The sequence below is a fragment of the Syngnathus scovelli genome, chromosome 22, assembly GCF_024217435.2.
Source record: "Syngnathus scovelli strain Florida chromosome 22, RoL_Ssco_1.2, whole genome shotgun sequence".
NCBI classification, from domain to species: Eukaryota; Metazoa; Chordata; class Actinopteri; order Syngnathiformes; family Syngnathidae; genus Syngnathus; species Syngnathus scovelli.
In genome coordinates, this window is record NC_090868.1 from 4639699 (window position 1) to 4652693 (window position 12995).

General features: G+C 40.9%; 1 protein-coding gene across 4 annotated transcripts; it reads left to right on the plus strand.

The window, feature by feature from the left end:
* rassf8b (Ras association domain family member 8b) lies at positions 1-11686 on the plus strand. Of its 4 annotated transcripts, none has more exons than XM_049761280.2 (10): positions 1-524; positions 1576-1661; positions 6395-6562; positions 7712-8062; positions 8132-8328; positions 8445-8648; positions 8744-8818; positions 9273-9542; positions 9811-9946; positions 10397-11686. In XM_049761280.2, the coding sequence occupies exons 3-10, from the start codon at positions 6451-6453 to the stop codon at positions 10495-10497; spliced, it is 1446 nt and encodes a 481-aa protein (XP_049617237.1). In that variant the 5' UTR covers positions 1-524; positions 1576-1661; positions 6395-6450; the 3' UTR covers positions 10498-11686. The 4 variants fall into 4 exon arrangements, with proteins under 4 accessions (XP_049617237.1, XP_049617240.1, XP_049617241.1 ...); XM_049761283.2 differs by lacking the exon at positions 1-524 and adding an exon at positions 1848-1903 and having other exon boundaries at positions 1486-1661; XM_049761284.2 differs by lacking the exons at positions 1-524; positions 1576-1661 and adding an exon at positions 1668-1903 and having other exon boundaries at positions 9273-9395.
* Positions 11687-12995: the final 1309 nt, after the last annotated feature.

Below are 12995 nucleotides of genomic sequence, written 5' to 3' on the forward strand. Positions count from 1 at the left end.
TTATTGGGTAATTTGCCTGTTTACCTTTTCTTAATGTCCAAATGCTAAACTGGCTAACTGTTGTGAAAATAAGCTACCTGGTTTGTTAGCCACAGTGGCTAAAAGTGAATCATTTGTCAAAATGGGAGTCAACTATTCCTTTGAATTGGAATAAAATTAGTGATTTTCAAGTATCCCAAGAGGAAAACATACGTGGGAATAAAATCAAGATAAATATAATCATTTAATGGATAGCAACATATTGAGTGCATGTTTTCTAGTTTTTAGATTTATGTTTTACAACCTTTCTCCATCATGTGGAAACAACTGTGATATGATGCTGTCCATCAAAAGGTAAGTTTATAAATATTTTACTAGTGTGTTTTGTTTTTTTAATGTAACAAGCTTTTATTTCCACCACAGCGCCATCTGCTGGGTCTAATGGGGCTGCTGTTAACTTGCCCCAAATGCATAACCGCCATTGAAAGACGACTGAGGCGGACGTCTGCTGTTTGGCAGGGGTCAACCAGTCCAAAGACCACAAAGTGAGTGCTTTTTCAACTTTTTAATACTTTGGTCTGAGATTACTGAAAGGAACTCGTGACCAGATTCTCTTCAAAGAAGGTTGATGTGGGAAGCTTAGAGGAAAGCATGTCATGAAAATTGAATTGGAAGTGAAATTAAAGCTACGGTATATAGAATGAAAGTCACTCCGGAAAATTAGCAATAAATAAAAAATGGGTTTTATTTTAGAACATGATTTAAAGTTCTCTCCTAGTTCCCTGTAGATATAAATAAAACATGTTTTCAGCACATCATCCTTATAAACACATCGCTCACGTCCACAGAAACTTTTTAAATGTTAGAGATCCCCGAGCTGTAAATTACACGCAGAGAGGCAAATTATTTTGGAGATGTGCATAATATGAGTCTTCAATATTTATGCAGTGCTGCGGCGATGGAGGTTTGACTTAAAGCTGCAATGTAAGGGGAGTTATTTTTTTTTTATGCTGCATAATCAAAATCGAAGATTTTTTTGCATACTTTCAAACAGGTTCACCTGGAGAACAGGCAAACTTTTTTATTCATACCAAGTCAGTTAAACAAGTCCTTTCCAAGTACCACCAATAAATGATAATGTAACAATATATATATATTTTAATTATTTTTTTTTTAATTATTAAAAATTGAAAGCCATTGTGGTAAATTAAAAAAAAGTCCTTTCCAAGTACCACCAGTAAATGATAATGTAACAATATATATTTTTTTAATTAATTATTTTTTTAATTATTAAAAATTGAAAGCCATTGTGGTAAATAAAAAAAAAAAGCTATTTTCAAGACATTATATTGGTTAGCAATATGTAAATATAATGTCGCGAACATTTGTGAAAATTAGAAACTATCCCTTCTCTGTATTAAATATAAACGAGGAAAAATGCAAAAGGGCGCCATCTATCGCCACTGCATTCAGTTGAAAAGGTCCCGGCCAGTGCGGCGGCGGTCGCTGTAGCTTTAACAGGTCCGTCATGCCTTGCAGTGCCCCAGTTCTGTTCCCACGTAATTTACAAGCCCCCCTCTCCCTTCTATCCCACAGCCGCCCACCCCAACGTGCACCAGCAGAGAGAGAGAGAAAGATAGAGCAAGAGCTGCGGCTGCTGAACGCTCCGTGTCGGATGTCCGGTGAGTGGAGCGAGCGAGCCGTGTTTACATGCACATGCGGCGGCAGCGTGACGCGCATCGGCCCGCAGCAGACGACACCCCCCCTCTCCTCCCCCACCTCTTATCCATCCCCTCTTTCCCCGCAAAGTAGCCTTTCCTGAGCAAGGGGACCGTTTTTTTTTTTTTTTTTTTTTTTGCAAACCATAGGAAAATAAACTGCATGGAGGGGAACATGCGTGAACGTAACGGGATGCTGTGAGAAGGTATGTTCTGTTTTGGTGGGCCCGAGCTAACCTAAGGTGACTAATTAGCTAATACCTACCTATTCTATGCTAATAGTAATCATCTGAATACTTTTGACTTTGCATGCCCCTAGCGTGACAGCAGAGTGCTTGTGCAGAGATTGGAACAGCAGCAAGCTTTTGTTGTGCTGCTATAGACCCCAAAAGTCAAATTACAGGGCTTGTTTTTCTTTTTTAAAATAAAATGTCATCTGTCCTTGGTTGAGGACATGCATCCGAATGCTTGATTCCTCAAATACGTCTGTTGTCATTTTAAAAAAGATAGTCAAGGAAGCTTTTTTTTTTTTTTTTTTTTAACCAATCGTTCACTCAACTTTAAGATTCAGTGTAGTGCTGTTGAGTAACTAATTCCGTTGGCGTGTGTCTTTTTGCAGACACCCCCCCCACACACACACACACACACACACTCCTCCCCACTGAGTTAAGCTTCAAGCCTTACGGGCTTATTGTCTCCCCCAAGCTGATTAGTTTGAACTTACAAGACCGCGTGGTGTCGTTTAGTGTCAACACGGTCAAAATACTGTCTAGGTAGAAAGCGATGCGCCAATACAACTTTTTTTTTACGATAGTGTCAAAAGTACTTACATTTAAACACACAAGTCTGACCACTAGGGGCACTGTGTAACAAGAGTACATGCCTAAGAGACAAAGAAGAACATGACAGCGTGAAATAAACCTGAAGCCCATGTGTGCCAACTTAAAATGACAAGGTCACCAGCGTATTACTTCACCGGCGGCCTGAGTGCCTCCATCAAATTAATTGATATCTTGTCCGGGGGAGGGGGAACACGGGTCAATCTAATCTAATTTACTTTTTTTATATTGAAGCAACTGCTGACATGAACATTCCCAATGTTGCCGTCTTCCGCCACTGCTAGCGTGGCCAAAACGTGCACCCCCACCCCTCCCCTTCATCTGAGGTCAAGTGTTGTGTGATCTTATTTTACTGACAATATGGCAATCTGATTGGATCCTTTCATGTGTGTCTAAAAATATATGCTAACGACACCATGTGCCATCACAGCCATGAAAGAACAAAGAATTAAGATTTCAGGAAGCTTGCTTGTGACTCAGTCACTCTCCAAACTGCATAGATTCAGGTATGTGTGTTTTTAGTCTCTCTGCAATTTTATCTTTACTCTGCTTTAACCACGTTCGCCACGTTTTTTTGATAGCATTGCTTTAACTTACTTTTTGAGGGGAAAGTTTTTAAACCATACAGTTTAAAAATGCTGCTGTGTGAAGAAAACTAAACCTCATACCAGAGCAAATTACATTTTTATTTTATTTTATGTTGCTCATTTGCATTTAGGAGCAGGAAAACACTGGTTACTTCCTAATTGTTTTTGGTCAACTTTTCCCCAATCAATGCAGTCATCTGTGCTGTACTAGCGAGGCCGGGAACAAAAGGCTTAGGGGCAGTGTCGCCATGACGACGGATTGTTTGCATTCAGTCACGCCGCCAGCTAGCCATGCGGACACACACACACACACCGCAGTGGACTCTTTTGTTTGCACGTAGCTTATTTTGAGTGAAGCCGTCCTTAAAAAGAGAGGATGTGTGACATCATCGGTTTTTGACTGTGCCCATGTTAATCAGCCTAAAAATTTTGTAATATGGTTTTAATGAGGATGAATTAGTTAGCTTGATAATGAAGGGGCAGAATAATGCCAGTTTTTTTTTTTTAGATGAATATATGCCCGTTATTATTGTTGCTATTCACTAGCCTGTCTACGGTGTTTCCCCTTATGTGTTAGCATTAAGCTAGTCTTTGATCTCTTTGATTTACAGTCAAGTTACATTCTTAAATGTTACCCTTAAGCCCAAAGCACACATTTGCTTGTATATATATTTGGTAGATGCTGATTTTCACTGTCAGTTAAATATTCCAATATGTGATTTAAAGGGAATTTCTCATTTTTACGGGTTTCTCATATGAGCATTTGCAGCGTAACCTAACCACACGCTGTTTCCTCCCTCGCTCTGCCTTCCTGTGGCATCCCGGGAATGACGCTCGAAGAGACTGAAGTTACAGCTAAGTTTAACTCCGTCCACCGCGTAGCCAGCGCACGTGTCCAAGTACTTGATTTTGTGTCCAGCTGTCTATTTTGTAGCGTCTTTTTTTTGTCTGCGTTGCAGTTTGCGCTCGTTCCATTGTGTCCAAAACACTGGCCGCTCGTGCTGACCTGGCAGTCATAAATGTCACAATATAGTATGGCTGACATTATTATAGAAGGGGGAAAAAAAGCTTGTGGAAATGTCACCTCATAAAGAGTAGACACTGTGTAGACTTTATTTATATTGCTTTGAAAAGGGCCAACAGTGCAAGTTAAGGCTGTTTTTCTTCATAATGACTGCAGACGGGGGTTGTATTTTGAAGTAGGCGTACTTAATGATATGACCAGTCTTCATGAGAGACTTTACCCACCTGTTTTGTTGCAGGTCAAGTTGACTTATTTTAAAATGATATCTGAATTTGAAGGACTAAAATAACCAAATGTGCAGTGAGTCAGATGTTTTTAACGTACAAAAATTGACCTATTTTAAAAAAGTGTGTATTTTGTATGAAATTATATTTATGTCGCCTTTTTTTTTTCTTCTTTTACAAGCATATTTTTTTTTTAAAAAAAAGATAAATATACAGAGGGACACATTGAAAATGATTTTTCTTTTCGTGAAGATTTTTGAAAAACATTGGCTTCACTTTATTCATTTCCTTTTTATATTGAATACTTTTTATTTATTTATGTTTTATTATTTTATTTATTTATTTATTTTTGAAAATGACTGACATTTTTGGTGTATTGGAATTGACCCTTTTTTAACATTTAAAAAATAGATTAGGATAGAACTTTTTTTATAGTAAGAAAATTGACACATTAATTTTAAAAATTCCTTTATAGGATAGAAAATGACTACTGGTAAACATCATGAACATTTTTGGTATACCACCAAACACACAAACATTTTTAAGCCGAGCTAGTGAGTACATCCTTCAATCGTCTTTTTTATTTTCTTTGAGGACTGCTGGAAGCTTTTGAGGTTACAAAACATATATCCGCGTCTCAATGTGCGAGTGTGGATTTACAAGCAAGCTGCACCAAAATAGAAACATACGCACACACTCGCTGCAGCATGCTCGCCGGTGTTTACTCACTACCACGTCTCATGTGATTTATTTATCCGTCGGCTGCCATTGGCCGCCATCAAAGTGGCTTTAAGGGCGCGGGCGTAGCTATTCACAAGTGGAGAAAATCGAAGGTCGTTTCCGCAAGGGAGCACACTGGAGTGCTCGTGATGTCGCGCAGCAAATTTGATTAGGGACTTTTAAGTTAGTGCTGTCTTTTCCATTTAGTTGCTATAAAAGTGCCTTTTCATCAAAAAAAAAAAAAAACAGCAGCTGCCTTCTCAACAACAGCTGCCTTCTCCCTATGAGCCTTGCTTGTACGTTTCATGAAAGCAAATGCTGATAAACTACTCGGCGAAAATTGCCAAGAATTCAACTTGAATCAGACTTTACAACTTAAAAATAACATTTGGCTCATTTGCTTCAATAATAATCACATTTAAATGACTACAGATTAAGAAAACGTTTCCCAAGTTGTTCATACATTAAAGCCACATACCTTCAAAGTCACAGATAATAAGAAAATAAAGTTGACGCCCCCAATGGACAAAAATAATACCTACACATTGTGTAGGAATAGGACTTTATTTATATACTATGCATATTTTTTTTCTTGATTTTAGAAACGTAACATCAAATCTTAGCAGATTAATTGAATAGATATTTGCTAGCATAATTGTTTTGAAAAACATCTTTGGACGTATGATTTGTCACAAGTGTGTATGTACCTATTATAAATGTGTGAAAGACGTGTTACCATGTTGCTCCTCTTCAACAGACCCACGTTGTGATGTGTAAATGCGTTCCCCGCCGAATAAACACCCGGCTCCGACATTTCGATGGCTCTCGTGAAAATGCGACACATCATCACAACGTGTGCTAATGCTCTCCCACCAGATGCCTAATGTGTCTATTATAACACTCTCCTTTCCCCCCCCCTTGTCATGTCAATGGAGAGATCCACATCGGTTAGGTTTGCACACAAAAAAGGCCCGAGCGTTAAGCACCGTGCGGCCGCTTCGGCTCACCGCTGCGTGCGGCCCCTGCCAGGTTGATAATGAGTCCGCCGAGATGCATGTGTCAGCAGTTTGAAATAGCTTTCCAGCTGCGTGCATGCAACTGCTGTTAGCTTTACCGCATGGAAATCACACCAGAAGGGAGAGAGGCCTTTACTATGGGAGGCCATTAGCTTAAATAAATAGGAAGATAAAAATAAAACATAAAATAACAATTGTATTTTTTTCCCAAAATCATTCCAGTTGTATGTACAGTATGTCAAAAATTGTCATATAATACAAGTGAGACTATTTATTCTCTCTGTTAGGACGGCCGCTTACCCTTTAGCACCCTCTTGTGGTGTGGAGGAATGAAGGTGTCTTGATGAAGGCCATGGAGCTGAAAGTGTGGGTGGACGGCGTGCAGCGTATCGTGTGTGGTGTCACTGAGTTCACCACGTGTCAGGAAGTGGTCATCGCGCTCGCTCAAGCCATCGGTAAGCCCGAGGATTCAATCCGTTTAAATAAACACTTGTTGCTAGGCAGAATTCGTATCACACACTAATGAAGTCACTTCAATAATGCAGGATTGTAAACCTCAAACGCACACTTAAGTCTACGAATATGTAAGGCATTTTTTTTCAGCACACCGCCATCTGCTGGACTGGATGGCAAACTGCCTTTAATTTCAAATTGGCTCGTTTCATTTATTAGTCTATAAATCGTTGCAATTGTACATCCTAAAATGCCCCAAGAGTGGGCCCTTTGAATATCTTTGTTTCAAACGCCCCCCCCCGACTCAAGATAGTGTTTTCCTGGTGGTCTCCAATGGTGACAATGGTGCAGGAGTTATGGCGCTCACTGTTCATTGTGCAGCTTTCGCCTTTTTGTCCACAGCACGGCACTTTGTGCACGTCTGTTGTGATGAATGTGCCTCTTTTGCTCACACCCACGCTCCATCTGCACACACACACACGGATACACACAGAGAATTCACAGAGCTGTGAACCATTGAACTCAGTTCCCAGTACCCACCTTTTGTTGAGGTGGAATTTCCCCGCTATAAAATCCTTTCTTTGGTGTTTACTGTAAGGTGTTTTTTTTTTTTTTTTTTTTTCCTTAAGCTGCAGCAGTAGGGGAGTGGGAGAAGAATTGCTTTGAAATACAGACCACCTTCTTACACCTTAAAGTAGTGGGAACATTAGAGCTGAAGAGTTCTCAACAGTGCACTTATTATAGCTGTGAATGGAAAAAAGAAATGACAGGGTTGAACAACGCAAAAGGTCGCCATTAGATGGGGCGTTTCGACTATTTATTGTCAACGCTCAAGTATGAGAAGCGAAACGAAAAGAGCCAGTCATCTGATTTATATCTTTTAATAATAACAAAGATGATTTTAATTTTAAACATGATATATTGAATAGCCCTCAATATATACAACAATAAAATATACAAATATTTATTTTTTATTTAATTAAATATTACATAAAACATATTTTAATTACAAGCAGAATATGTAATACTTTGTCCTTTAGTATAAAGTTTTATAAGGGAGAGGTAATTCTGTCTGACTCAAATCTCAACGCACCATTATTTCTATTTTGACAATGATCTTGGTTCTTCAACACTTCTTCTTCATGTCCCAGGCCGCACAGGCAGGTACACCCTGATTGAAAAATGGAGGGACACGGAGCGCCACCTGGCACCCCTCGAGAACCCCGTGGTTTCTCTCAACAAGTGGGGCCAGTACGCCAGCGACGTGCAGCTCATCCTACAGCGGACCGGCCCGTCCGTCAGCGATCGGTCCCCCTCGGACGGGCTAGCTCGCGGGTCAGAACACGCCTTTTACCGCCAGAGCCTGCCCCCGCAGGCCAAGCTACACCCGTCGGCGGCGAATCGCTCGCTCAAGCGCAGGGAGCCCAAACGCAAGTCTCTGACTCTTAGCGCAGGAGCGAGAGGTCTGCGGGAGATTTTTGGAAAAAGCCGAGACACGGAAGGTAGCTAACGCACAAATATGTTGTATTGTCTGTTCATATTACAATCCATATTTATGTGTGTTTACGCAGCCAAGCACTCCCATCAGCGTGGCGTGAGTTTAAATCTAAAGCGAGTCGGAGCTGGCGGCGGGAGCTCCTCGATCCCGGGTAGTCCGGCCCGAGAGCTGAGCAGACTGGTGCGGTTGCAGAGAGACAAACTGCAGGTTCTGGAAAGCCGCTTGCTGGGCTGCGAGGCCGAGTTGCGGGAATGGGAGGAGGCCAGCGAGGTGAGGTTGGGGGTTCATTAGCAGCCCGTGTTGCCTAGCAACCAACTCAACCGCGGGTGTCTTTAATAGTATTACCATCGTTTTATTTTGAGTTGAATTAATTTTCCACCCACCAGGAAGGAAGCCTGGAAGAGGAGCTGCTGCTTTTGGAGCAGCAGGTGAGGAGGAACGACGCCGAGATGGACGAGGAGGAATTCTGGCAGAACGAGTTGCGTATCGAGCAGGAGAGCGAGCGGCAACTCCGGCAACAGCTGGCCGAGCTGCAGGCCCGCGTTCGTGACTGCGAGGCCGATCTTTCGGAATACTTAGCACGCATTCAGGTTCTTTTATGGAGTGCCTGTGGTGGAAAATATGCTACTTTCATTTTTTTTAAAGTTAAAAAAAAAAGACTTTTCCATGTCGTTTGTGTTTTTAGAGCATGGAGAGCAGCCTGGAGCAAGAACGGCTGTTGCAGGACGACGAACTGAGTCACATGATCGATGAGGAAGAGGTAAAATAAGTTCATCCATGCAAAAAAACTTGAAAATGGCTGAATCATTTTGAAAAATAATCTTTTTTTTTTTACAATATTGTGATTGCAGTCTAATATACAAATATTTTGTCATGGTCTTCTCTTTCACTGTATTTTTTTTAATTAAAAAAAACAATAAGTTCTAACACAATAATCAATTATTGCTAAAACAAAGTCAAATTAATATGAAATGCATTAATTCATAATCCGAACTGTTTATCCTCCTGAGGTTCGATTGTTTATATTTTTTGCTGATTGTCATAAAACTGAGAAACAAGGAGGAACTATGACTTTTTCTAGTGAATAATTCATGAATGTTAATGACTCAATCCATTTATATGCAGGGAGGACTGTGTTCAATTCCGTAGTTATTCAAATGTTTTTTTTTTTTTTTTTTTTGCTTTTCTTGGCCCACAAAATTGCTCCCTTTCAGGTGGAGGCCGAACTGGATACGTTGACAACGGAGCTGGACGTGCAGAGCCAACACACGGCTCGCCTGGAGAACGGCTGCAGGGCGTTGGAACGCTCCCTGGGCCAGTCCGGCAAGAAACTCCAGGTCTGCGGCCCAAACTGTGAAGCGCTTTCACATCTGGCACAAAGACAAAGTTTGAAGAAGATGCTCGAGGGGGGGCGGAAATCCCCATCCTCCCATGCCGGAGTGGAACCGTGCAAATCTAAGCTCATTAGGTCGCGGACAGGGAAGGCAAGTTCAATCTCCGCTTTGCAGGAAGCCTCTGACGGATTCTTCGCCGCACTTGATTCAAAGCGTTCGATGTACACGAGGTCCCGCTGGGTGTGAGGTCATAATGAGAGAAGGGAAGGAGGGAGGTGTGTGGGGGATGCTTCGGCATTCTTTGCCTTATTAGAGGATGAGACAAATCTGCAATCCCTTGCCTGTACTTGCACAACTAACTTTGAAACTAGGTTATGGACTCTGTGACATCACTGACGTGGAGGTTTTGTTCTTCTAGGAGAAGGAGCAGGAGCTGGAGCAGCTGACTAAAGAGCTTCGCCAGGTCAATCTCCAGCAGTTCATTCAGCAGACAGGCACGAAGGTCACCGTACTGCCGGCTCAGCAACCTACAGGAGACGAGGACAACAACAATGGCATGTAAACACAAATGAAAGTGAAACGAGTAACAAAAAATTACATATAACAAAGAGACAATGACTGGCACTATTACACAATTAAACAATTTCACAGTACAGGCGGAGCTAAGATTTTTTTTCTTAGGGGGTTCTGGCATATTTTAGGAGGGGTAGTGCCGCTTGGTTATTATAATGCTACTTAAAGAACTAAGTGTTTTTTAAGTGGATATTTTTTTAGGTGGTAATCAAGTGAATCAGCTATAAAGATTTTTCTCGCTAAAATGGAGATAACCCTCCATGTGTGCACAGTGCCACCCTGTGGACATATGCAGTATTACAAGGTAGATTATAATTGTGTGGCAAGTCTTTGTGTGAATGCTAACATCCCAAACAAAATTACACACCACCCTTCTACTTTCATAGGATCTTTCTTGAAATCCATTTATTATTTTTTTTTTGCTTTTGCAGGGGAAGATTGCGGCTCTTTGAGACGTCTCCTACCCAGCGACCTACGCTCCCTGCAGAGCACCACCACCTCCGGATTCAACCCCGAAGGCATCTACGTTTGAAAACCGGTAACACATAGACATTACTGATGTCACTCAAGTGGAACTCTACTTCATCTTTTCTGGGCTACCTTTAGGACTTCCAAGTGATGTCAATACAGTGCATTTGCAACTTTTCATATCTAATCTATTCAACTACTGTATATATATAAAAAAAAAGAGACATACAAGTAAGGCCAGCAGATGTATTTTTGTTGACTACAGGAATGTTTTTTTTTTCTATCGGAATGCTAAAAACCATTAGAGATTCTTATCAGGATGTCAACAATGCATATACGCACGCGCATGCACAACCATTGTCATATATTTGATTGCCTTATTGTGATGTGTCGAAAGCGCACATCAAGTGAACTCGAGGTAGCTAGAGTCACATGGTTTTGGAAAAAAAAAGTTTTCACACCAATTCAGGGGAATTCTTAACCGTCAAGTTTTATTTTGTATTGATTTGAAGCTTGAAGAAAAATGGAGGCAACCAGGAAAATGATTGGTTCTGTTGTGCATCAAAGATTTCGTTTCACTCCAGTTAGGTTTGCAAAGCCTAAGATCCATTAATCTCTGTTGTTGTTTTTTTTTTCTCCCTCTCCCCTCAATCTTAACACTTCATCCTCGAGTTCAGAAACGAGAGTGATTGATGATAACTAAAGGCATTTTTACCCTGTAGGCGTGAACATCCCAGAATGGCCACTAGGTGGTAGCAAAGTCAAGATTATACAGACTAAATTTTTTTGAACGCTTTTAAAAAAAATGTATGCATCAAATTGCATCCCGTGTCTCTCGCGATGACTCATGCAGGGACAATGTAGTGTTTTTACTCTAACAAAAGATGTCGACTATGAACCAAAGCTAGTGTGATAAAATATAAAATAAAAGGTTAGAAGAATGTATTTTTTTATACACCAGGGAAAGCATCCACTTTAGGGGAAATCCAGTATTGTATCGTAGTCATAGTAGTGACTGACTGGGGACACTGTAATTTACTAATAAGAGAATAACGGCATGCCTTAATGCGAGGAAAGTCGAAAACATTCAGTGAATAGATTTCATCATATGCAAAAAAATACAAAATATTTTGCTTTGGAAGATGTTTAAAAAAAAAAAATGAAGCCGCAGCAAAGCTGTTTTTTCCACATGTATATGTTGGTTTCTGTTGTGCCATCGACATTAATTTTTAATAAAATTTGCAAATACCATACCAAGATTGATTTGATATTGCCTGAGCTCGACAAGGTGTAGTTATATCGGGGGATATAGTCGTCTCATCAGGAAAGTTTTTGTGGGTCTTGAAGTGTCTAGACACGATCTAACCTTTTTGTTGACCGGACCAGATGAGGCGAAAACAGCAATCTGGTGGACAATGGATGAAAACAACTTAATTTTTAATGGCATCTCCGAGCGAACAACAGTTCTCGGTCAAGAACGTAAACAAAAGCTGGCTCAATTCGCGACTTGTGCAACAAAACTTTGCCCATCACACTTAGCTGTCCAGGTTTCATACTTTTATGAAGGGGTCAGAGGGCCTCGGATTGCATCTGTGACCGTGTCACCTCAACAAACTCTTGATTTGTGGCACAAAAAGGGAAAAAGCTATGACATGTTTTTCTATATATATATCCAAGCAACATCACGCAATTGAGATACGGGAACTTTGATGTCCTCGTAAGTGTGATGAATGTGGAACCAAATAGCTTCTAGGATGTCAATACATAGAAACCCATCAAATCAATTAGTAATTTCTGACTTGCGGGGCAAATATTGCTTCATTAGATGGATTGCATTACCGTGTTTACAATGAAGATGGATAACGCTGTGGTGTGTGTGTATGGCCTGGCTGACACTGTCATTAAATAGCCCCTCGGCCCCCTCTCCTGAATATGTTTATCCCGTACAGGGCAGGCGAGGAAGTGGCAAACAGATGGGCATCCATGAATTATGGAAATGACGGGCTTTGATTAACCAGCACGCATTTTTTTTTTTTTTGCTGGATAAAAGTAACTCAGGAGATGCCAAGTTGCGCGCATGAGCCGCGCCGTCACTCAACCGAGCACGGGATTGACAGCGAAAAACTTTGCGTTGGCAGGGGAGCAAGAAAAAGAGCTTCGGGAAGGGATTCTTGAAGAATTTAAAGGAGAAGCCATGTCGAAATGATATGCTTGTCTTAACATGTGGAGGATGAATTGACCAGCAAAATCCACTCATTTTTATTCGTCTCAGAAGGCGGCCATTTTGTTATTTGCTGTCGACAGATTATGACATCACTTGGAGTTCAGATTGCAGCCAATCATGTCTCAGCTTGCGAACATCACATGACCAAACTCAGAAAACAATGAGGTTCATAAAGCTGGTGGTGAGCAGAGATCGAAGAATCGAGTTTAGTACAATCGTTTTAAACTAAATATAGAAGGTTTTGCGACTTGGTGAAGGTGAAAGTATTTTTTTTTTAAGATTCTACCCATTGTCGAATCGATTGCCATTCAAGTCACCTCCTTTAAGACAACACAGTG

Coding starts and splice junctions, on each gene's coding strand:
- rassf8b (XM_049761280.2), top strand. CDS start 6,451: ATGAAGGCCATGGAGCTGAAAGTGTGGGTGGACGGCGTGCAGCGTATC. Junction 8,063..8,131: donor AAAAAGCCGAGACACGGAAG/GTAGCTAACGCA, acceptor GTGTTTACGCAG/CCAAGCACTCCCATCAGCGT. Junction 8,819..9,272: donor ACATGATCGATGAGGAAGAG/GTAAAATAAGTT, acceptor GCTCCCTTTCAG/GTGGAGGCCGAACTGGATAC.